Raw genomic sequence first — 26,948 nt, 5'->3', positions numbered from 1 at the left:
TCGTGGAATGGGCTGTTCCCACGCCCACATGTGGCGGATAATTGGGAGTGATATCTCGGCTGCGGAGGTCCCCCCTGATGAGAGAGGGGTCCCAGCCTGACACCAGGCCGCCCTAGCCCAGGGCTCCAGTGACAGGAAGCAAAATCCCCATTTCTGGATGTGAAAAGCAGTCAAGAATTTGGCCGTGAGATGGACGACTGCTGGAGTCCCAGCCACTGAAGAGCTTAAAGGGCCAGCTCACAGTCTCACTCACAAACTCACTTGCTCTGAGCTCCAGTGCAACCTCAGCAGATGGAAAAGAGCCAGGGTCATACGAGGAGGAATTGCCTGGCTTCAGGGTAAGCTGGAGGGGCAGCTTTGTCTGGGACTGAAGTGCAAGTAGGCATCATGCTCTTTTTGAGCCACAGCTGGAGGAGCAGGCTGAAGTGCTGAGTACCACTGTTCCTCTGTTGAGCCCTTCTCCTACCCAGCCAGCAGGCAAAGCAGGCATCAAATCTGAAGGCTCCATCATCTTGGGTAACACTGTTCGAGAACCCTAACATATCTGATCTTTGGTATCTTCTTCTATTAGAATAACAACAACAGTAATAACACCACCTGACCAAATGGTAACAAATTACTTAATATACACACAAGTACTTAATAAACTGAACAAGGCAAAACAAATTACAGTTAATTTGTTTGGGAAGGCTGTTCGAGAAGTGATTTGTTCCAAAACTGAATCATTTTTTCCATTAGAAATAAAGTAAATTGAATTAATTCATTCCAGACTCCAAAATGATTCCCTTTAACCTTTCTTATATATAGTACATGTCTAATGAACTATTTAATCTATAAACAAACACTTCTTAAATGTATGAACCACCCCTACTAGCTTTACAGGAATTGCTTTCAGCATTCGTTCCAGGAGTGTCTTTCAGGAGGTAAGCATGGGGCATCTTCCCTTTTTCACATATCATTGCCTCAGAAATGCTGTCACTGGTTAACTGCTTTTCGTTTATCCAAATCAACAACAGTTTTTCTACCTCTTCAATTGCCTGTGATCATAGTTTCTTTCACACCCTTAGCAACATTAGCACACTTCATGGCCTCTTTATGTTTTTAAAATTGTGCTAATCATCCATTTCACTAACAATAAAGACAAAAAAAACCCACAAAAATATACTCAAGCACAACTTCCTGAGATGTTAACAACGTGAGGTTCAGCATGAGGCTCAGTGGTAAACTGACTTGAATTCTCTCCTTTGTTTGTGGCCGGAGAGACACTTTTTGTCATGCTGATAGATCAGCTCAAAAGGGTTGTTCGACATCAGAGACATTTTGAACAACTCTTGTGGAGAACAGAATTGTTCCAGGTGGGAGACATTTGAGAACTGAGGTTTGACTGTACTTGTTATAGCACCACAATTAATAATCACCTGACAAAAATCTGTTAGCAATAAACTATTTGAATCTTACTCAAAGTTAAAAATGAACACTAATACATATAGTAATGCATGTATTATTTACAGATTAATATTCTGAGACAGAAAGCAACAATTATAATAAGCTTTATATTAAAGCACTTGTGGGCAAAAGGGTAATCAGTGAGAGTTGAGAGGGAAAAAAAGAATGCTTACAAAGTTTTTCTTATTGCTTAACCAAAGTAGATCAGAAAATATAGACCACAAAAAATATATTAATACAAGTAAAAAACAACAAAAAACCCTTAGATTTCAAGTAATTCACTGCAGTATGTTTCAATGTCAATAAATATTTTACTTTTAATAATTACTTACCTGTAAAAATAAGTAGCTGGGCAGTACATTGTCAAATGAAGGACTGAGATACACTGGTTCTGTCATTCTTACACCTATACCTCTGAAAATAGGAAATCTAATGTTAGTCTATATAAATTACAATGTCTATACAAACTCTATTTCTAGGAACATACACAAGTAGTAGCATGTCAAATATCAGATGCTCTGCCTTTTTAAAACTTCATTTTACTCAACACCAAAATACTTAGAATATTCCAGTAATTTGTTTCTGAATTTTTACCAACAGTAGGAGGTCATCAGGTGAGCTTACAAGGATGGTTATGTAAATTTTTTCATTTGGGCACAAATGAGTAGAATGAAAATCAAAGAACATCTGATATCCCTTTGACTATCTCCTGCACACCATGCCTACCAGCACAAGCATGTCCATCTATACAAAGAATAATTTAAACCAATTATTGCTCAGGTATGGGATTACATGTTTCTTTTGAAACTATTTTTGTAATATGTATTTCCATATAATGCAAAGTATAAGATCTCATAGGATAAGCAGTCTGTTAGTAAATTAATCTACTTCTATGAGTCTACGAATGGTTAAATTCAGCTGGAATTCAAGAAACAAAGGGTGCAAATATACTAGCTAAACACTGGTAGAGTTGGTTCTAAAATTTTTAAAGAATATAAATAAGAAACAGGGTGTACATATAGCATTTCTTTGTAACAGAAGCATGCTTCTTCTCATATAGACAGAGAAAGAAATCGTTAACAGCATAACCGATACTAGGTTTAAAAACTGAGTTTAAACATCAACAGTTTTCTGGAAGATGGTTGCTTTGGACTCTCACCAACAAAGAGAAAATTATTCAAAAAAGTCTGTTGGCACAGTCCCTGAAACTACCACATCAAACAAGATAAGAGGATGAAGAGTGTACCACTTATAATGAACTACAGGAGGCAGTCAAAATATCAATCCCCTGTTACATGACCAAAGATAAACACAGATCTATGCTTTATCTTCATATTCATAAAGCCTTCTAAGGGGGATAAAATCTCCATTTTGGGCCATTTGGAAAGTACTGCTAACTAGAACTAGGGAATCCAATACCTGTTTCTTCAGAAGAATTAATTTCAACTATAAACTCAACTTGCTACAACATGAAAAACCATTCCAGGAATCAGAGGTATGGTCCAGTCCTATGTGGAGCGGGAAGAAACCTCCCGCTATCCTCCTACGTTCTTTCAGCAGGTCTAATAAATCTACGTGAGACAGATTAGATTAACAAGAGAAAACAGACAAACCTAATCATATTCCTACGTATGGGAACCCTACATACATGAGAGTCAGAGACCCCACAGGCATGAGAGCTTCAGAGACAAGAAGTGAAATGAGATGTGTATGACACTGAGCTAAGGATGAGGTAAGGCAGCTTGGGCCTTCAGAGCGGAGGAAAGTCATTCAGAGAACATTCACAGGACAATAAGAACAGATGTTCACTAATTAGATGTTTTCCCTGCCCTACAGATAGGTCATAAAAAGTTATTTTTGGTGATGACTCTTATTATGGGCAAGGCCCCTAATTTAAAAATCTTTAAAGGAGAAGTTAAAGTTTCTCGTGAGCCTGCAGGGTCTCAATTGCCTTTAGCTCAATAGTACTAACATGCCAAAGGGGCCTGTTCTGAACCCCTTCACAGAAATTCACAACTTTCAGCAAACCTACAACAGCTGTCAACTCTGGAGTTCTGGAGCTGTCCACAGAACTCCTAAAACAGGCTGAAAATACTAAGCAAAATAAGAAATTGGACTGTCCATGAATTTACTTAGAGTCAGTAGCACCCAGAGATGATTTAAAACTAACTATATTTTAATTTGGTTTGAGTAAATCCAAACATCAATTTTTTTACCACAAGTATTCGAGTGAGTGCTGACTTTCTGTTAAAACTCATTTCTGAGTAAATTTTTTTTTTCTTTTTTGCCCAACCAGAGTGGCTCAGTTGAGCACCATCCCATACACCAAAAGGTTGCAAGTTTGATTCCTGGTCAGGGCACACATCTGGGTGTCAGGTTCCATCCCCAGGCAGGACATGTACAGAGGGCAGCCAGTCAACATTTCTCTCTCCCTCTCTCTCTAGGCATGTCCTTGGTTGAGGATAAAAAAGACCTTTTTTCTTCTTTTTAATTTATATTAAACTCAGGGTTTTTCCTTTCACAAAATCAGAATGTTTAAAAAGATCTGGATAGGTTCACATGATTCATCCTTTATGAAGAAAAGTATTGATCTCCAAAGATGAAAAAATTTCTAATCAATAAAATTCAAAAGGAAAAGTAAAATTATTTGAATTACAGTGTGACTAGTTGCTTACTTAAAACTCTTTAATCTGAGCATTTACTGTTACCTAACAGCATTTTTTCTAAAAACATGGAAATATGGGTTAAATAATTTTCCAGTTCAATTTATACCAAAAAAAAATTGTTCATATAATGATACTAGGTATAAAGTTTTTAGTATTATTTTTAATTTTCCTTGAACCACAAAAAAAAAAAAAAATGCTTATTTCCCCCAAACAACACCTAATAACATACTTCAGTTCAGGTAGCCCGTTGAAGATTTCTCTGCGGCTTAATTCAGAAATCCCATTTCCAAGAAATATTTTTGTTCCATCAAATTCTTTGGCTCCTTTTTTACATTTGCCTTTAATATCAGAGTATACAGAAACAACATCTCCAGCTTTCATAACTAGAGAAAGAAGAAAATCATATTATAATGATCTATACTTCAACAGAAAAACAGTTAAAATTCTTTAAGCTAGACTGGAGAACTCTAGGGATACCAATAGTGGGCATGAAACAGCCCAAACTGACTCATCAACTCAATATAATCCCTAATAGAAAATATGACTTTCTACTTTTAAATATCCCTAACAATAAATCTAAATTGAAGAATTTTTTTCTAGGAAAACCAAGAAACGAAATAGTCTTCAAAATATCCTATATCAACTGAAGTCTTTAGCAAAGCAGAAAAGGAAAGCTACTTTCAAATTTATTTATTTTTATTGATTTCAGAGAAAGGAAGGGAGAGGGAGAGAGAGTCAATGACATCAATGATGAGAGAGAGTCACTGATTGGCCTCCTCCTGCACATCCCCTACTTCGGATTGAGCCCGAAACCTGGGCATGTGCCCTGACTGGGAATTGAACAGCAATCTCCTGGATCATAAGCTACCTTCTAATTTAAATTATTTCCCCCAAACCTAACATTCCCTAAAAGACTTCATATAAATCTTGATATTTTGGCTCCATCCTCAAATTCTAAGCTTCGTTCAAAAGGACTCTTAAAAACATACACTCAAATTCTTCAAAGGAATCTTTCTAAATCCCATAACCCTATTGGTGTTTCTTTGCAATTTTCCTGTTATAACAATTAAGGAAGATTTTAATGATAAACACATACATTCATTTATATGTGTATATGTACTTAGAACACCTTGAAACTACAGTATACAGAGTTGATTTATATGGCTTGATTAAATCTAGTTTTATAGTCATTTCATTAAATTATTTTCAGTAGAAACAAAAAAACACAAAAAACAGTAACATTAGCAATGGAAAATTGTATTCCACTTCCAAAAAATGTTTTCAGACCTAACCTATTATAAATTTGTCTAGCCCATTACCATGACAACAGTAGTGCAGAGCCTATCAGCTATAGCTAGGACTGTTCAAATCACACAGGTCAGGGGTCAATGAACTTTCTGTGGAAAGGACAAGTAAATATTTCAGGCTTTGTGAGCTACATAAAGTCTCCTGATGTACGCTTCTTTGTATTATTTTTTAAAATCCCACATACTTACATTTTGAAGCCGATACAATTCCTGGAACATAGACATGGGCTCCTCTTAATACAGCATTGCCACATTGGGCTCCAACAATGACTTCACATTGTTGTTTTTCTATATTCTTCCTAGGGTCATAAGACAAGAGAAATTTAACACAGGAATATATCTCCAACATATACTAACCTATTCAATGTTTCAACCTAAACCCTAAATAACCTGTTTAGTCCTGACTGCCCCCAAGATAATGCGATTAATGAATAAATGAGAAAGAAATCTGAAAATATTGAGAAAAGTTTTTTTAAAAAGATAGGCATTTGAGGGGGAAAAAAAAAGAGGACCATCTGATAGAAGGCACCAAAAATTGCTTAATCATTTAACAAGCATTGCTGTTTTCATAGCAGTATTAGAAGAGAAATAAAGTCCATCTTTAAAGACTAAAACAAGGAATTCAAAAACATTTCTAAAGTGGTAGATTGCTGCCAGGGAAGGTTTTAATATTTTGAACAAGATGGACAAAGACTATTTTTTTCTTCCCTTGCCAATTTTTTTATGTTTTCCAATTTCTCACCTCCAATTAATTCCTTAGATCACTAAAATCTAGGCATCACTTCTAACGCTCAGAAAGATTTTTTTCAAAGGTCAGGAGGTATCAATTTGATCAGCGCTGAATAAAACTCTTGAGCACTAAGTCTCTAATGAGCTTCCCAGGTTAGAAACATTACATGTGTTGTCATAACTCCTTGTTGGGGAACTTATATGTGTCCCATCTTTTTCCATTATCTCCAGATGATCAAATCTCACTAAACTTCTCAGCTTTATACTACTCCTTCCTGGTCCCACACATTCTCATTGCTCATGCTCTATTTCTTAATGAGGTTCATGCCCCAAGTTCCAAAACATGCTGCCATTTCTTCTCACTTTGCATCCTATCCCATGGAAATCTTATGATTTCAATAATCACTTACAAAAATAATCCATGTATTCTAATGCTTAGCCTTTCTAGACTCTGAACTGATATATTTAATTACCTGCAAGTAGCTATATGTAGGTGTCCCACAGTTACTTCAAACTCAAAAAGTCCTAAACAATGTTAATTTTCTCTGACTCACTCCTCAAATGCTTGGCAACACTCCAAATCTTCTCCTCCTCCTATGTTTCCAATCTTAAAGTGTCATTACCTGCCTTGAAAATCAAGTAGAAATCTCAGTATCAACTTAAATCCCTTCTTTCTAAACCTTTTAACTCGACTGACATTCACTGAGTCGCCAAATCACGCCACCGGCAATGCTGACAGGTCTTCTGGACCCATCTCGTGACATCAAACATACATCTCTAATCTGATTTCTGAAGAGCTTCCTGCCTTTTACCTTTGATTGCTTTCAGTTCTTTATGTCTTTGGTGTTCTGCATTTTCATTGTGGGGTATCTAGACATAGATTTATTTTTACTTTTCACTTCAGACGCACTGTACTTCTTAAATGTCTTTCATCAATTCTGGAAAATTCTTGGTAGCCACATTTTCTACTCTACATCTACGACTCATTAGAAATATGAAGTACCTTTTCATTCTGTTTTCCATGACTCGACTTCACATTTCCAATTTATCTAGCTCTGCTGCATTCTAGATAATTTCCTTTGCATTATCTACTCCAATAATTCTCCATCACCTGTGTCTAACCTACAGTTTAACTCACTGAATGAGTTTTTAATTTTAATGATATTTTTATTTCTAAAAATTCTTTTTCTATTTTACCTTTTCTCCCCTTCTTAAAGCTCTTCCACATTTTAGATTCCTACTTTTGTTTTCATTCATGTTAAGAGCATTGATTTTATAGTCTCTACGAGATAGTTCCATTTGCTAAAGTCTGGAGGGAAATCTAGAATCACGCAGCTGCACTTTGTGGCCTATTTTTATTTAGTATTCCTAGGAGTATGTTGCTATATGTGCTGATTTCCATTCATGGTGGTTTAAAGTGTAGTTTTAAACCATGAGAAATGTGTGTGGCCTGGACTGAATGTATGTCACTCTAGAGTGGTTTTGCCAAGCACCTCAGGAACTGGCTTGAGATCAAATTTTTATGTTAATTTCCCAGATTGCAGGTCATTACCTGCCTTGAAAATCAAGTAGAAAGAAATCTCAGTATCAACTTAAATCCCTTCTTCCTCCAAAGCCACCTTGGAAGATTGAATTTGAATTCCAAGACTTTAGGAGGGATGGAACCACAGTTCTGCATTCTCAAAGATTTTTCTCCAACTCAGACCCGAAAACAAGAGATTCAATTCCTAAATTACTGACTCTGGATATTTCTCATCTGCTAGTGTTGATACCGTATTGTTAAAACCAAAGGCCCTAAATATAAGAGACCATCTACCTCCTCTGCCATACCCCCCAACCTCCAAATATTAGTTGACATGCTTACTGCTCTGTTTTGTTATTCTTTATTCTAATTCCCGAGTATTTCACTGAAATTCTTAATCACTCAGCTGCACTTTATGGCCTATTTTTATTTAGTATTCCTAGGAGTATATAGCAGGATCATTTCTAGGTTATCTAGTTCACCGTATTGCTGGAAACAACTTATCTCCAGTCTTGCAATTTATCTTATACACACACATACACACAACAAACATTTCATGAAATATCTTTACTATAGGCAATGCAATATGATATATTATAAAATATCCCATTTCTTTTTTAAAATGCTCATTAAAAGACCCCATGAAATTAATTTTACAGCCTACTAATGAATCACAATCTGCACACACTTTGGAAAACAGAGCTTTATGCTAACATCAGTATTATGTTCCTAAAATACAGACCTAATCATAACTAATTAAGTGTTTTTGGCTCCTATGATCTATGCAAAAAAGAAAACACTAGTTAAAAAAAAAAAATCCTTTATACTTCACGGCTGACTATCCCAACTTCTTCAATCTCATCTTTCACCAATCTCTCTGAAAACCAACTGAATAGCCAAATCTGGTCACTTTTGTGATGAACCACCATACATTTTCATGACTCTATTTTTGGATATGCTTTCTCTTTACCTAACATACCCTTGTCCACCTTACATCCATCCACATCAGCCTAATACCTACTCAAGGCACAAATGAAATAGTATCTACTTGGAGAAAATCTTTACCCATGTCCTTGTACTCTGCCCTTCCTATTCTATGCTCTGGCAGTATTAATTCATACTTCTACTGTTACATTCAGCACAATCTGACTTGTACCAAAACTCCCTGCTTTTAGACTAAACTACTATATTTCATTCATCTTTATAATACCTTTGTGTCTTACCCACAGCCTCAAGTCAAAACATGTTTTGTGAAATAGAACCCTGTAGTGTTAATCAGTGTTTTTATGAGAACAACCGTTTTGTGGAGAGGAGAGAATGAAAGCCTACGGAGAAGACTTAACATAATAGGTTTGAACTGCTAGCCTTTTTTTGGAAGGCCTGATTAAAAGGTTGGGCCCTGACTGGCATCTGTGAACTTAGATTTCAAGAGAGTTCCTGCTATTAATTGGTAGGTGCAGCTGACTGTGCCTAAATTATTTGTACAAACTATATGGCTTATGGCACACCCACTTTCCTTCTGGGAGGCTAAAATTTAGGTATGTATTAGGCAGAGGGTACCCACGTGACCAGTCCAAAAAAAACCCCAGATGGCCCGGCCAGAGTGGCTCAGCAGTTGAGCATCAATCTATGATCCAGGCGATCTCGGGGTTCAATTCCCAGTCAGGGCACATGCTCAGGTTGCGGGCTTGATCCCCAGTTGGGGGCATGCAAGAGGCAGCCGATCAATGACTCTCTCATCAATGATGTTTCTACCCCTCTCTCTCCTTCTTCCCCTTCCTCTGTCTGAAATCAATAAAAATATATTTAAAAACTAATTAATTTTTTAAAAGTTCTGGATGGTGAGGCTCGAATGAGGTTCTCTGGTTGGAAACATCTCACACTGTCGAACCAATGATGGGGAAAGTAAGTGCATCCTGTGTGGCTCCACTGGAAAAGGACTCTGGAAGCTTGCAAATGGTGTTTCCTAAACTCTCGCCATGCACCTTTTCCTTTTGATTATTTTGTTTCAGATTCTGTACTATAGTAAATCACACTCATCAGTACAACTATATGCTGAATCCTCTCAGTCTTCCTAGAGCAGAGGTGGGGAACCTTTTTTCTGCCAAAGGCCATTTGGATATTTATAAAATCATTTTCAGGCCATACAAAATTATCAACTTAAAAGTTAGCTATGCCCTAGCCAGTTTGGTTCAGTAGTTAGAGCACTGGCACACCGACTGAAAGGTCCCAGGTTCGATTCCAGCCAAGGGCATGTACCTCAGTTGCAGGCTTGATCCCCAGCCCCAGGTCAGGACATGTGCAGGAGGCAACCAAAGTGTCTCTCTCACGTCGCTGCCTCTCTCTCTCTCTCTCTCTCTCTCCCCCTTCCACTCTCTCTGAAAAGCAATGGAAAAAATATCCTCAGATGAGAATTAAAAAAAAAAAAAAAAAGCTATCAAAAAAGCTCCTAGATTTATTGAATTTCAAGTCTGCCTTCGGTTGCTTTGGCAGGGCCAGACCAAATGTTCCCCACCTCTGTCTTAGAGAATCATGGAACCAGGGAATGGTCTTGGGGATCCCTCAACACAAGGACTAATAGCATAAAAACAAAATGGTATGTACAAGTATCGAGATGAAAATCAGCTCTGCTGAAGGGGAGGGTTTTAGCCAGGAAATAGAAAAGTTGATGCAGGGCCAAAAAAGCTTAATGTTTAATGAAAAATTTCTAGATAAATGAGTGAAACAACTACTTTAAAGAAAGATGATTTTCCAATAGTACAGTAATACATATTGGAGGAAAAATAGTATGAAGGTACTTTGATTAACAGAAAACTATGAAGCCTGGCTGGGTGGCTCAGTTGGCTGGAGAAACATCCCATACACCAAAAAGGTTGAGGGTCTGATTCCCAATCAGGGCACATACAGGAAGCAACTAATCGATATTTCCCTCTCACATCGATGTCTCTCTCTCTCTCTCTCTCCCTCCTCCCTCTGTCCCCTCATTCTTACTATCCCTTCCTCTCTCTCTAAAATCAGTAAACATATCCTCAGGTGAGTATTTTAAAAAGAGAGAGAGAGAAAACTATTAAAACAGCTAACAGTGAGGTGACTAGGAATTAAACACTGAGATTATGGGAATATTCTACTACAGAGTATATAAAAAGTATAGACTGTTAACTATTTGGTACTTTTTTAACTGCACATATTACCAACACTATACCAAATAGGAGAGAATATAATTTTGATATATCATGATATTGTGGTATTACAAGCAAATCTTTCTTTTCAGAAGCACTGCCACCTGTATTTAATCAGCAATTAAATTTTGTGCAATTACTTGATTATTCTATTGCCTTTGCTCTATTATTTCATATATACAAACAGTAACTGAAAGCTTAAAGTGCCAATATTCTTGACAAAACAACTATGAAAGATAGAAATCAGTAAGGCTGAAGGAGAAGGGCAAATCCAACCTCATTTGGATCTCAAGAGGTTTATCCTATTGAATGGCATCTTCAAACATGGAGAAAGATAATTTTCTGACCTGCTGAAATATTTTTGTTGGGATTTTTATCAAAAAGGGAAGAGCACTAATAAAGAAAATGTAGAGATCCTTAACAATTACAAATTGAATATTGGTCTAAAAAATTCTGATCTAAATGCATTCTTTAGAAAATGCCGGACATGATGTTAAAAACACTCTTGTAACAAGAGAAGCCTAGCATTCAAATTTCTCTTTAAGTTTTTTAATAAAGTTGATATTAACAACAGCATATTCTGCTTTACAACCATATGTTCAGTCTCATTAAATTACTAATGACAAAACCTTCCCAACATGAAAATATATTTAATCAGTATATTTAATATGTTAAATAAACTGAGGGAACCTAAACTTACGGTGAAAAATTACTTTTAAAATTGTTCAGTCTATAAAGTTTAACCCATATTTTGATATTTTAAACAACTGTGTGATATTGAGCTTCTAGTAAAAGAGTGAGAATGCATTTTTTCTGAAGCCCATAGAAATGGAGGGAAACACACACACACACACACACACATATCTGAGAAGAAAATTCCATTTGCAATAAAACTAAGAAAACGCTATAATCCTGCCCAACTGGTGTGGCTCAGCGGTTGAGCGTTGACCTAGGATCCAGGCGATCGGGGTTAGATTCCTGGTCAGGGCACATGTCGAGGTTTCGGGCTTGATCCCCAGTAGGGGGCATACAGGAGGCAGCTGATCAATGACTCTCTCATCATTGATGTTTCTATTTCTCTCTCCCTCTCCCATCCTCTCTCAGAAATCAATAAAGACATTAAAAAAAAAAAAAAAAAAGCAGCTATAATCCCAATGATGATGAAGAATTTCCTGACACAGTAAAATCTGGATCAACTCCAGTTCCCCAACAGGGTATAAATGCTTCTGTTTCTAACAAGAAAAGGCTCCTGGGGCCTAATCACATATTTATTACTTAGAACCAGGACTAGAGGTTCCCATAGAAAAAAGGAGACTCTGAGAATGCCTTGTCAGTAATTGTTCACAGCAGATAAAGCTGAAAGAGAAACTGACCTGTCAGGCAAAATGGGCACAGCAGACAATGTATTTTCTAACAAACTTGGTTAAACTGCCTAGAAGTAGCTAAAGGAGGAAAAGGGAAATAGCAACCAACTTTGCTGCTCCTCACCCAAGTCAATGAAGCACACACGAAACTTAAGTCCAAAATAAAAAAGCTGAAAGCGGAAAGCCTTCACAGAGTGCCTCAGTCTTTATGAGCTCTGCTCACCAAGGCTAGAGATGTGTCACTAGTGAGGATGTGGTGCAAGTATTTCTGAAAAACACATCTGATCAGTTGTCTAGGCACAAGCTTCATCCCATTCAGTATCATCCTTGAGCAAACTGCAAACTAAGTGTATCTATGTGAATTTAACTGTTTCCATTTAATGAAACAGAAGCAGAAAGGACTCATTCAACATAAGGCCTATGCACAGCTAGTACAAGAAAAACAAAGCCATAATTAAGTGAAAGGCAGATTTTAAAAAATGTACAACCAAAAAGGGGAAATTTTCAAAAATTCTCTATATTTTCAAAGATGCTGAAAGGAAAATCCTCAAAAAAGGGATATAAGAACAAGATAAAAAATATAGAAAAAGAAAAGTCAACTTGCAGAGCTCAGGAAATATAGGATAGTATATCCTCTGAAATAAGAGTTAACACAACAGGCTTGAGACTGCTATTCTTAGAAAGGCCTGCCTACAAGGTTGGCTCTTGGTTGGCCATCGGGAAACTTGACTGGCATACAGTTCCTGACACTAATATAAAACTTTCCCTAATGGTTAGAATGGTGTACTGTCCCTAACCTATTTATACAAAGCAAGGCAGTTTATTGTGAACACCTGCTTTCTTTTCGGGAGCCTGGGATTTTGGTACATGCTAGGAAGAGGTTGACTGCATGACCAACACCCAATAAAAACCTTGGGCACTGAGACTCTAATGTGCTTCCCTACTAGACAAGCATTTTACACATCACAATTGGGTGCTGGAGAAATTAGGAACATCCTGGTAACCTCAGAAGTGTGAGCCTGGCTTCCTCTAGACTTTGCCCCATGCACCTTTTTCCTTTTGCTAATTTTGCTTTTGTACCTTTTGTGTAATAAACCTTCACCATGAGCATGACTATATGCTGAGTCCTGTGAGTCCTTCTAGTCAATCACAAAACCTGAGGGTTGTCTTGAGGTGCCCCAACACAAGGAATATCTGCACTGGAAAACATACAGAGTCCCACTGTTTTAATAACAAAGAATAGAGGAAAATATAACAGAAAAATATTCAAGGAACTACTGGAAGATTTGTAACTAAAAAGTTACACTATGTTTTATTAAAAACTAAGAGAGAATAGTAAAAATCAAACTACATCCTAGCCAAGTTTCTAATTTTCAATGAGAAAGAATCTCATAGATCTCTAAGCAAAAACCAAGATACTGTTATAAGGGGGATAATTCTTTTTTTGGTCTCAGATTTCTTCATGGCTACACTCAATGCCATAAGGTTGTAAAAGTAATGTCTACAAAGTGCAAAGGGAAATAACATGTGACCTGAAACTACTATAATTAGCCAAGTTGTTGTTTAAATATAAAGGCAACAGGCAATTCTCAACCAAGAAAGTAAACAGAGCATGTGAAAGACATATTTTGGAGATGGAAGTATGTGCTGCAGATCTGATAAACGACTATGTTCACCAACAAAGAGATCAATCAATACAAAGAACTCAGAAATAAACTATGCCATTAGGGCCAGAAGTAAGCATTGAATCCTTTTGAACCGTGCTTATAGAAACTGTGATAAACCTTTACAGTGTTAAAAAAACTAACATAGTAAATAAAAATTGTCTGGTGGGAATTTTAGGGGAAATTTACATGTAAGAACATCCTCACTTTCCATAGTGGAAAGTCAAGAGATAATAAGTGATGATGAGTTTAAAAAACAAAAAATAATTGACTTGCTCCTTTTAGAAATGCAAGGTACATATGAGGATCTACAATCCTAAATGATTTTTGAATACTTTCCTGTAGTAACTCACCATTTGTATTTTATAGTTCACTAATGTTCTGACGAGTAGCCTAGGTCACTATAAAGAATAGGATGAAAGGATTATTAGAGTCAGGTAAAAGCAGTAAATATAGAAAATAATTAAAGTTAAATCATCAAAATATTTTGAAAGAACTAAAATGGCCACTATTAGCAAGAAGGAAGCATCAGAATCTTTCAAATACTGTTAGAGACATTAACTGGTAAAACTTTTTAGAGGCACTATGTCTCATACTAACATATACACAGGCCACTGAACAAGTGATTCCATGTTGTACTAATTTATCCTGTAGGCATGCTGATGTAAGTCCACAAAGAAGTATCTTAAGAATATTCAGCCCTGGACCGTGTGGCTCAGTTGGTCAGAGCATCGTCCCAAATACCAGAAGGTTGCAACATAGATTTCCAGTCAGGGCACATACCTAGGTGGCAGGTTTCATCCCTGGTTGGGGCAAGTATGGAGGGCAGCCGATCGATGGATGTTCTCTCTCACATCGATGGTTTTTTCTCTTTCTCTCTCTCTCTCTCTCTCTCTCTCTCTCTCTCTCTCTCTCTCTCCCTCCCTCCCTCCCTCCCTCCTCTCTAGACTCAATAAGCATGACCTCAGGTGAGGATTTAAAATATATATATATATATTTTTTTTTAAATTAAGTGTCTTAAGGGCTAAAAAACTAAAATTGAGCTCAATGATAAAATATACCGTTTATATAGCTATTGAAAAGAATAAAGTAGCATTATAGGAATCAGGGAGAATTATGGACATCATGGAAAGATGTCCACAATATACTCTTAAATGAATCAAGAAGCATAACCTTAAAAGACCTGTTATTTTTAAGTAACTGATTGATTTAAAACTAAATAGAAATAGTAACAGTGGTTTCCTGGTAGAGAAGCAGAAAGTGAGGGGATTTTCTGGGGCGATGGAAATAGTCTATATCTTGTTTGGGGAGGATATTGGCTACACAACTGTTTACATTTGGCAAAACTTAGGAAACGGTACACTTAATTAAGATCTCTCCATTTCACTGCATGCGATTTTCACCTTAAAATACACAGAATAAGGAACTTACAAAATCCATTTTAGATGGCAAAAGTAATACATGCTGATATTAAAAAATAAAACAGAAATGTTACAAGTGAAAATCTCTTCTTACTCCATTTCTCCCAATCCAACCTCCTCATAGTTAACTGCTCAAGAGTTAACCCCTATTAATAGTTGTGGATGTTATACTCTCCAGATTTTTTCTATATATAAATGAATGTACATAAATGTGTAGTTGTGTGCATCTTTCCTTAACTGCAAAGGAAATGTAACTATTCATAGCAACCCCACATTAAAGACCATATAATATGCCACTGCATGGATAAACCTGATTTATTAAACCATCGCTTTACTGTTGACCACTAAATTACTTTTAAAGCTTTAAAAAAAAATAAGTATTTCTATATTTATTATAATTCTTAAAGGTATAAAAAAATTATACCATAATTAGGAATTTTAAAATACTCCTTGGGAAAAGATCTCCCATTATAATATGAAAGTCTATTTTTTCAATTTTCAAACATGCCATCCAAATACATAAATAAGTAGAACAATGCCCGTTCTACTCAGAGAATATACAAAGTAATTTAACATAATTGTGAACTAATGAATAAAATTTTATAAACATATCAGCTATGAAAGTAGGAAATATGTTGTTTTGTATTTTTGCTATAGCTCAAAAAATGTTTTAATTTAGCAGTGCAATCTCCTAAGATATACAAGTAAACAAATGGAAGTTACTTAGAAAGTAGAAAGAAAAAAATGTCAATCACTACACCAAATGGATGTAAAATGCATTATTCTTGAGGTATTTGGGCCTATTTCTAGTCTTCTATGTAATATTTTCCATATCAGAGTATGACGTCAGCATTTACAAATTTGTGAATTCCTATCTATATAAAGTTACTATTAATGGAGACACTCAGTATTATCACCAAACAGTACATAAAGAACCTGTGATAAATTTTTACTTAAAAGAATATAATTTGAAAATGAAAGAGTTACAAACCTAGGTCCAATGACAGGAATAAGTAAGACATCCTGAAGGTCTGGATGTTGAAGAATAGGAACACTTAATCCATTAAACTGCTGTTAAAAGTAAATACACAGAATTATAAAGCAATCAATATATTTCATAAACTTCAATTTATGGAGCTTTTCAGTATTGTTACCTAAACAGAGCTTCAGCCTGGTTAGAGATATTTTCATGATATTCCATGGGATACTATAAAAATCAAAGACTTCAAAACAGCGGGAGTATTTATATAACTTAAAACTATGTGTTCTCTCTAATTTGATTCTGAAGTATCCTGACTTCTTTTTTTTCAATTACAGTTAACATTCAATAATATATTTGTATCAGGTGTACAGCATAGTGGTTAGACAATTACATAATTTATGAAGTGATTCCCCCAGTAAGTACCCACCTGGCACCATACATAGTTATTATAATATTACTGACTATATTCCCTATGCTGTCCTGATTTCTTTATAAGGCTAAATTTTGCTCACTGTTTGGTGTTATAAACAAAACCCATTTTTACCTTAAGTGATTTACTTTAAAAAAGAAGTCATTATCATTTTGCCATGTCAATTTTGGTGAGAGAAATAAATGTTTTTTGGTAAAGGTTCAGGACTTTTGGTATCCTCTATCATACTTGGCCATCAGACTGGAAATAGGTTCAGGGCCAGTGGTACAGGTGCTGAACTCATACAATCTCATCACAACCAATTATGTGCATATCTTCCCAACTCCATGGTCACGCTGGTAACTTGAAATTGACCACAGGGGGAGTATTTACATAACTTAAAACAGCAAAATATCACAATGGGTTATTTTTCCCAGAAATGGGTTATTGAATATGTTCCAGCACACCACTGTAACGCAGAAGATAACTGGGCACTCCACACAGCAGAAAACAGACCAGAATAGTGGAATGAATAGCAAGGACTATATATTCCATCAGAGGGCAACATACAAATACTTGAGAACAAGTCTCTGCCATGCAGGCTAAAGATTATTAACTCATTAATTTTCACATACTACGTGAAAGAATAGTAACAATAATATATACTTGCATTGCCCTGCAGTAACCATACACTATCTAGAAAAGAACTTCTAAAATCAACTTATTAGTAAGTTGGTAAGAGAAAGAAATTGTTCACATTTTAGAAATCCAACTACATTTCTACCAAGTCAATAGCTCTCCTAACTTCTGCCTCCTCCAGGCAAAGGATATTTCAGACTAAACATATCTAACAGATAGCTAATAAGAAATCTGAAGGGTAAACTCCTTCTCATCTGATCAGTCACTTCTCCCTTTCTTTCCCTTTTCTCATTGTTTGGTGGTCTTACAGTATCCAGACTATGGTAAACTGATCTTTACAAAAAGAAAGATAATGTCATTTTGTTTCATTTTGTTTTAGAAGTACTACTTGCTTTACGCTACAGAAATATTTTATATAGAGATCAATCCTTCTCAAGCCAAGATTATTCTCTTTTCAGTCAGATGTTAAAATGATACAGCAATAAAACTTTCATAAAACCATACAACGTGCATCACTTTCATGAAACAACCAAATAAACTTATTTTTAAACCAATGATACATATCACCTGCTCTTTTTCTGTCTGTTTCAACTCTGTGCCCTTTTAAAACCAGCCTTATTGAGGATTAATTTACATACTATAAAATGCACCCATTTTAAATGTACAATTCAATGATTTTTAGTAAACTTAAAGAATTGTGCAACCATCATCCCAATTCAGTTTTAGATAATTTCCATCACCACACAAAGGTTCCTCATGCCCATTTGTAGTCATTCCATGTTCCTAGCTCCAACCCCAGGCAACCACTAACCTACTTTCTCTATAAATTTGTCTTTTCTAGACATTTCATATAGATGAAAACATACTATATATATTATAATGTTTGTGTCTGGCTTCTTTCACTTAATATGATCTTTCTGAGATTCACCAGTGTTGAAGCGTGTATCAGTTCATTACCTTCACTGCTGAATAGTACTCCACAGTATGAATATACCACATTTTGTTTTCCTATTTACCAGTTGATACACATATGGACAGTTTTTGCCTTTTAGATACTATGAATAATGCTGCTATGAATATTCATGTTCAAGCATTTGCATGGACATATGTTTTCATTCCACTCTTGGGTTGCACAGTAAGTCTACGCGTAACTTTTTAAGAGCCCACCAAATTGTTTTCCAAAGAGGCCAAACCATTTGACATTCTCCCTTGCAAAGTATGAAAGTTCCAGTTTCTCCACATCCTTGCTAGCTAAATGAAATTATAAATTATTATATTTCAGAATGTGGCCCAGAGAATTTGGGGACAAAGCACCTACTCTTATATCATCCCACTCAAGAGATCTCTTTAGGTGACACGGGAGCTTTGGAACATGAATGGAGAAAGAAAATTTATAGTCTAAAACCTCCTCCAAATCCCCTTTCCTGCTCTACCCCCCGTTTCCTACCTAATGCTTAAGAACCAACCTCCTCTGTCTTAACCTTTAACGAAAGGAACTCAAAGCCCCCAGAGTTATTCTATCTGCCTTATCCCCCTCAAACTGGGAGACTAGAATATCCAAGCTCGAGGAATAACTTGCTAGAAAAGAAATCAATCTGGATCTCCCTCAGTTATGGACACCTCTGATAGGCCTCAGAACAGTTTCCTTTCTATTGGCTGAAAGCATGTATGCATGCTTATATAAAAGTAACAATTTAGTTGCTTACAGGAACAGCTTATATTTTATGCCTAACATCATTACTCTCAATGAAAGTATCACTAATTAAAACTCAGATTAATTTTTCTCCAAGTCTTATACTCAGATACCACAGCTGATTCTTCTTATAACATAGTCTTCTACTCAACTTGAAATTTATAGACTTGGCCCTGGCCAGTGTGGCTCAGAGGTTAGAGCATCGCCCTGTGCACCAAAGGGTCTCCGGTGTGATTCTTGGTCAGGGCACATATCCAGCTTGCAGGTTTGATCCCAGGTTGGGGCTCATAGGGAAGGCAACAAATTGATGTTTCTCTCTCTTACTCTCTCCCTGTCCCTTCCTCTCGCTCTAGAATCAATGGAAAAACAAAAAACAAACAAACAAAAAAGCATATCCTCAAGTGAGGATTTAAGAAGAGAGAAATTTATAGAATTGTTCTCAAAGAGAAGCAATACCAGTAATATTTTTCTGAAAGTTTCTGAATATTATACCCAAAGTGATAACACAGACAGTGATATACAAATGGAAGCCCTTGAATCCTGCTTGCCTCTAGCTTTTAATTTACATAGTAATCAGGTAGAAGTAGGTCTGCTGACACCTACAAGTTAATTGTTCTAAGAGTTTTAATAACTACAAAATGCAATTTGAAGTATCCACCTCAGGCATGTTTTCCTCCATTTTACATTTCTTTGGAGGCAAATTTCAATGCACAGCATATGAAACACAAAATGCAAATTATGACAATATAAATAAGAAAATTCAAGCTTTTGAAAGCAAATTATGACAATATAAATAAGAAAATTTGAGTATTTTTATATTTGAAACTTATAAAAAATGCCATTTTAGAATACTGTTTTCATGTACAAAAAATGAGTATTATGCTTAAACTATTTTATTGGTTGAACAAAAAATAATTTGTGTTGATTTAATATAGTCTTTATGTTATTCTAATTTCCTGCTTTTATTAAAGATAAGGTACTTCTCCATCAGTTGTTGTTGTTTTTAATGTCAGATAAAAATATAATCCTACAGGTAATCAGTAGGTACCTCCCTACCTCTGGGCTCACCTCAGCTGTATAATCTGCCCAGCTCAAAGTTATATGCTGCTTATTAAAAAATCACAAACTTCTAGGATTGGACTGGACCTCTTCACATGTATTTTAATGATGAAGCAACTGAAGACCTATCCAATCACTAAAAATAAATTCAGAATCAGAAGTGCTAGCTTCAAGTTCCAGCATTACCACTCACTTTGTAACCTTGAAGAATTTAACATTCATGACCCTCAATTTCCTTATTTGTAAAATAGTATTAAATCATTTATACGATTTTAGTGGGGAGCACCATGACATAGACTGTGGAAATGTAATTATGCACCTAAAGACATAAAAAACTTACACAAACCTTCTGAAGTTCATCAAATAACAGATTTTTCACATGTTGCACTGAGGCTAGATGTGTATTTACTCTGACAGTTGTGAATGATGGAGGGTGTGACAAGTGATTTAACAGAGTTTCAAACTTCCTTTCTGCTTCTTCTTTACCAAAAGCTGATACAACCTGAAAAGAAAAGAACGTTGTTTCAGTTTCATTGTATGAATTAAAAATATTAAGCAGAATATGCATATACATTGGTTCCATCTTATGAACATCTTTCAGCAATTGTTCAGTTCCATTTCATTTTGCTGTACTGTTGATTGTTAATAACACTGGGAGAATGCCCATACTACTTCACAGGGTTCTTAGGTTTAACTGTGGTAATAAACACCTAACAAAAGGCCCGACATAAAGGCTTAAAAAAATACTGCCTCAACTTCAAGGCATTACTAACATTTTGAACATGTTAATACCTGCTATATTTATCCATATAAATTCAGTATTTCATTCTACTTATAATGCATTGTTACACCACTTCTGTAGAGCTATTTACTTACTAACCTCATATCCTAGAGCAAATTGGTTATCAGTCTTTTAAAACACCAGAATTTAAATAACACTGATATCGTCATCCAAAGGTCCACATGACATCAGCTTTTTATTTTTTTTAAAAAATATTATCTTTCCTGATTTCAGAGAGAAGGAGGGAGAGAGAGAAAAACATCAATGATGAGAGAGTCATTGATCAGCTGCCTCCTGCACGTCCCCCACTGGGGATGGAGCCCACAACCTGGGCATGTGCCCTGACCGAAATCGAACCACGATCTCCTCAACCGCTAAGCCATGCCAGGCTGGGCTACATCAGCTTTTTAAATGGGATTAGTAAATGTAACAAACAAATAGATATTATCAAAAAAAGTTGGGTAGCAAAGATACTAGTCAGAAATGAAGTTATAGACGCAAACAACCAAGTTCCCTTGTAATTAACTGAAGCTTTTCAAGATATGTATTTTCCCATTTTTGTCATCTTCGACTATACCCTGCCTCACAGAATCTTATAAACCACTTGCCAGTCTACAAATCTGCCAGCCTAAAACTATTAGTACTTTCTCAAGGTTTAGTTTTTTAAATAAATAAATAAAAATTGAATATTCCTTTACCTTTGATACTTTTACAAGAAATGCTTTTTTCTTTTCTAAAGTCATATAGTTAGTGGGTTTGAGGCAGAAGTGGTATCAAAAAAATGAATTTGCGCCTTAGCCGGTTTTGCTCAGTGGTCAGAGCATAGGCCCACGGACTGAAGGGTCCTGGGTTTGATTCCAGTCAAGGGCCCATACTTCAGTTGCAGGCTCCATCTCCAGCCCCAGTTGGCGTGCATCCCCGAGGCAACCAATTGATGTCTCTCTCACATCGATGTTTCTCTCTCTCTCTCTCTCTCTTTCTTCCAGTCTCTCTGAAGAGCAATGGAAAAAATATCCTCCGGTGAGGATTTTAATTAAAAAAAAAAGGGGGGAGGGGTATGGGGAAGGCCTGGGGGTGGGGCAGATGCAGGGTGGAGGGTATCAACCACGGGGGTGGGGAAACATCTGTAATAATTTCAACAACAAAGACAAATTCTTTTAAAAAAAAGGTATTTGCATCTTCTTTTATAAAACAATGCTGACCATTTTAAAAGCTGAGAAAAAGATGCTGACTGCTTCCATTTCTCTATGTTCCTTATATTTTAAGTTCTTTGAAAGCAAGAGAAGATATTTTCTTTTCATAGTCCAGCCCTTTAACATAACCTTCGGAAATAAAGTGTATAAATCAAATCTAAAGGTAATGGCTTTAGTAACCTTTTCAAAAACGAGTAACATTCAAGCAGCTTTATTTTGAATGGAAAACCAAACATGTGGAAAATATAAAATTGCCTACTAGAGGGATCACAGATCTTTTCAGTTTCAGATTTCAGTACTGTTACTTGAAAGCTGTGTTCATTTGGGTCAATTACATGAGTTTTTGGACCCTCATTTATCTGACCAGGAAATCTCTACCAGAAAAGACTGCGAGGAGCAAGATGTGAAGGTCTGCAATCATCGAGCACAACTGGTAACATTTAAGAGGCACTCGACAGATGATAGCATCTCTGCCACCTGAGCGCCAGAGCAAGCGCTATAGGACGTATCTTCAAACAAGACACATTCTCCAGGACAGGTGGTCCTTTCTTGCTCATCTTTGTAAGTAAGCTCTTTGGTGCCACTGCCAGAAACATTACCTCTTTTTTCCTTCCTTTCTTTCCCATTCCTGTGTTAAAACACACCTCATTTACTCCTCTCGAAAAGCATTAGATACCTGAGGGACGATGTTGGCATTTCTCACACTCGGCAAGACAAGTACTAAGAAACAACCGCTGCAAAGACTGTTTCCTTTTACACTTTTTTGTTTCTCTAGGGTGTGTAAATGTTTGCATGTTTGCAAATATCACCTAACTTGTTTATCTGACCTACCTGCTTATTCATAAAGCCCTCTTTAAGGTAGTTTTCAACCTCAAGTCTCAAAGATATTTTAGAAAAAACAGACATTTTTCCTATGGCCAAGAAAAACGCTGAGCACGACGGCTGTCCTCTTCCCAATCACAGTGAGCAGCGTCCGGACGACGACCAGGACCCACGACGCGCCGGGGGGACCAGGCCGCTCGCGCCGCGTTACACCCGCAAGTGCGAATCAGCACGCAGGATCCGCCGAGCGCCGCCACTTTCCTCGGCTTCCTCGCCGCCTCCACACCGGTCCCCGGCCCGCCTTTAGGGACGCTCACGACGCCCCTGGGAGGCAATGCACTCACGTCGCCGAGGACGACAGAAAGGCACCACCAGCGAACCTCCGGGGAACCGGACGGAGACCTGGAAACCAGGCCCGCGGCGCCTCAGTCGCACTCAGCCTTAATGCTTATTTTGCAGACCCGCGCCCTCAATTTCTCCGCAGAAAGCGCTCCCAGATTACGTCACTTCCGGCGATGTGGCCCAACCCCCCCCACCCCGCCTACCAATCCGCAGCCGCAAATTGCTGCTACGTCACTCCTCCGGAGTTCCCGAGCTCGCGGTTGGCGCCTCCTCGGGCCGGGGGCGGGGCCGGGGGGTGGGGGAGGAGTTAGGACCTAGGGCTGCCCAGGTGAGCAAACAGGTCGAGCGCGGGGCGAGCAGGGCCCGGTGCCGAGGAACCGGGCGGGTGGCGTGGAAGGAGTCGAAGCCTTTCCTGGCCTGAGTCGGTGAGGGGCCCGAAAGTTCCATGCTAGGTGACCTCCAAAGAAAAGATGTTTTGTTTGGACCTATCAGCCACCTGATTTTATGCAGTTCCCTTTTTCAGGCACCCAGATCTGACTTCAGCTGTGAGTCAACATTACTCAGACTTTCAAAAGCTGGGCTAATGGATGATCAGGTGAAACTTAAAAACCCACAAGTAGTATAATTAGTTGATTTATACTTTAAAGGCCGGGGGACCTTTGCCGTCATCTTTTTATTCTACAGATGAGGAAAAAGATTCAAAGGGAGAAGGTACCTAATGAAAGTCACTGAGCCGTTTTATGATTGACTGGGAAACTAAAAATAATTATCCTTTCCCCTTAGTGTGTTTTGCAGCTTCTGTAATTAACACATAACCGTAGGAAACAGCTTTTGCTTAGGTCCTTTTTAATTTTCACACGACCATATTTTTAAAGGTGTAATAGCTATTTTCTATGACACATAAACCAGTTTGTGTAAAAAATATATTTTATCCATTATGCTACATAACATCCTTGCAAGGGGATTATCATCTGTTTTAAACACCAGTAAAACAAGACTACAGCAAGACTACCCCAGCTGAAATAACTCCACTGCCTCTCAATTAGTGAGAAAGTCAGGATGGAGATCACAGCCACCCGGCTTCTGAAGCCCCTGCCTACCGTGGCATACTTCCTCAGTAAGTTCATGGGACTCTCCGTGTTTAAATCATCTGTGACTAGGAAAATACCTAGACCAGGCATTTCCAAAGGACTCTTTGCAGCCTCTACATTGTGGTGACCATAGCTCCAATAATGGTTGGAATCAGTATTTAGGAGCTAAGGGAGAGGAACACATTGAACTAGATTGTAAACTCAGCATAAAGCCTTTATAATACCACTTCATACTCAGTGCCTAGCACATGATAGGCACTCAAGTACTGAATGACTAGATAACAGATGGATGGACATCTGTATGAACTAGAGAAAGAAAATGCTGAGGAAGCACATATTTGTGGGGAAATTAGTTCACTAGTTCAGCACATGTGAACAGTGCTGAGGACAGTAGACTATCCTTGGCTAGACTTTGTGGTGACCATTATGCTGATGAAGAGGCCTTTCGCGGTCCTAAGGTTGGGTCCAAGGAGAGCATATTGCAAACCTGATGTTGGCATAGTGAATACATATTGTCTAAGCAAAGGTTGACCCTATAAGAATTTAGGCTGTTGTTCTAAATGGGATAATGGCCCCCAATATGGGAGGGGGTTAAAAAAAAAAGCACTTAGATCTAATCTTACAGTTTTAAATCTGTTTGCAATGCTCCAAATCTTAACCTTACCAAAAAAGAAACCAAAAGCAAAACCACACACCCAACTATTCCTCAATATTTACTTTCACGACAAGGCATAAGGGGATTAGGAAAAAATAAGTCCAGAAAGGCTGGAAATCTATCAATCTCAACTCATCTGGAGACTGACCAACTAGGCTAAAGTCATAGTGAACATTATCTTAAAGGGTTAGGAGAGTTTTGTTCTGATTTTTTTTAAGAGTCATTGGCAGAACATGCTGTCCCTGGGCTTTCGGTTCAAGCTATATAATTTATCTTAGTTAACTGAGTAATAAATATAATTCAATTCCAGCTATAGCCAGTTCTTCCAATTACTATCTGAAGTTAATTTGTAATAGTTCCTTCTGAGGAATATTAGATAGGATATCAGATTTTTTAAAAATTCCCTAGTTGTTCAAAGGTTTTTTCCTTTGACATTTCAGTTTCTGTTTTGCTCTAGGTACAGCGCTTGTACCTTTTTCTTAAAATGTGTTAAATTAGAGAGAAAAATTACTGGCATTCATTTCTAGTAAAGTTATTTCCAAGAACACGTCAGAAAATATGTTATAATCCTCATGATTGCATTATCATGCTCCTTTATGACATTTTTCTTCATGAATTCAAGATATATTTACATTCAAATTATAACATTCCATGGAACAGTGTTACCTCCTCTGAATCAAGAGCTACACTGAAATTAGGTTTTAAAAGTTTTTAAAGGATGTTTTTTAAGGAAAATAAAAGCACAAAGGTGTTAAAAGTGCTACATCTAAAAAGCATATTACTCAAAATTCTCTAGTTTGATTAAATTCTTAACAAGCATTCCTACTACAATTTATGTAACTAATACAAAATGTACAATATGAACTAAAGTGTATTTTTTTCTAACAGATCAATAGTTATGGTACATCAGCATGATTTCTATTTAGGTAATCCATAACTATAGTCTGTTAACCAATCATAGTCATTTTTTCAGTTGTAACTAGTTTTCTTTCCTTCCAGTTAGTAAACTTATAATTTCTATATCTACCAATAAAACTTTTTAATGTGAAAAATTATTTGTCAAATGTTACAGCAGTCTTAGGTAAGTTGTAGAAAACGTGAGTAAATTAGAACAGTTGATCAACATAAGTTTCATACATTTCAAAAGAGTAGAACCAATAAAAATATCAACAGTGTTGCTTAAGTGTATTCATTCCACCTAATTTAAAGTGAAAGAATAATTCAGATTTACTGTCTCTAAAGTATCATTAGACCATCATAAAAATAGTTAAGAAATATATAGCTGGGTGTCGGGGAGGGGGTTGCTTCAAGGCTCTGCAAAAAAATGCTTTTTTCAGATTCTGTTTCTTAGAAATTGGAAAGCCAGAAAAAAAGAATGTAGTTTATATTGATGTGTAACGATTGAAACTAAGTTACAAAATCTAAAGTTGTTTAACAAAATTAGTACTACAAATGTTCCTTTAAGCCTCTATTAACACAAACTGAAAATCATTTATATTCATAGGCCAATGCATGGTCATGAAAGTTAAACTAATTTGCATAGGCTCAGAACACACCTTTTCCTCCATATGGGAAGTTGAAACTTGCCTTTAATATCAGAAAGTTGGAGCACATTATCCTACATATAAGGCTTAAAGGGTCTTTGAATCATGACATTGGGAAGACTCAGTCATATACTTCTCTCTGTACAGGTAATGAAATAGAGGCATACCTCAGAAATATTGTGGGTTTGGTTCCAGACCACCAAAATAAAGCAAATATTGTAATAAAGGGAGTCAGGAGTTTTTTGGTTTCCCGGGGCACATCAAAGTTATGTTTACACTGTACTGTAGTCTATTAAGTGTGCAATAGCATTATACCTTAAGAAACAATGTAAGTACCTTAACTAAAAGGTACTTTATTGCTAAAAAATGCTAACCATTCTCTGAGTCTTCATCAAGTTGAAATCTTTTTGCTGGTGGAGGGTCTAGTAAAAACATCACAA

At 36.8% G+C, this 26,948-nt stretch overlaps 1 protein-coding gene across 4 annotated transcripts in view; it reads right to left on the bottom strand.

Annotated features, from left to right (window-relative positions):
- The window catches only part of NSUN6 (NOP2/Sun RNA methyltransferase 6), a 68,855-nt gene extending 45,455 nt beyond the window's left edge, over positions 1-23,400 (bottom strand). The window contains exons 1-6 of one of the 4 annotated variants that reach the window (XR_013999245.1): positions 22,886-23,367; positions 20,427-20,582; positions 16,290-16,369; positions 5,609-5,718; positions 4,342-4,495; positions 1,779-1,860 (exon numbers count right to left, since the gene is read on the bottom strand). Coding sequence is in view for 2 of the 4 variants with exons in the window: in XM_081143685.1 (XP_080999811.1) it covers positions 1,779-1,860; positions 4,342-4,495; positions 5,609-5,718; positions 16,290-16,369; positions 20,421-20,582; positions 22,886-22,960 (663 nt within the window). In the remaining 2 variants the exon portion in view is untranslated. Of the gene's footprint in view, positions 1-1,778; positions 1,861-4,341; positions 4,496-5,608; positions 5,719-16,289; positions 16,370-20,420; positions 20,583-22,885 lie in introns of all 4 variants that reach the window. The other 3 variants (XR_013999246.1, XM_081143685.1, XM_081143686.1) reach the window with 3 other exon arrangements.
- Between the last annotated feature and the right edge of the window lie 3,548 nt (positions 23,401-26,948).

This window comes from Miniopterus schreibersii, assembly GCF_964146895.1.
Source record: "Miniopterus schreibersii genome assembly, chromosome: 1".
NCBI lineage: Eukaryota > Metazoa > Chordata > Mammalia > Chiroptera > Miniopteridae > Miniopterus > Miniopterus schreibersii.
This window is presented reverse-complemented; position numbering and strand designations above follow the sequence as displayed.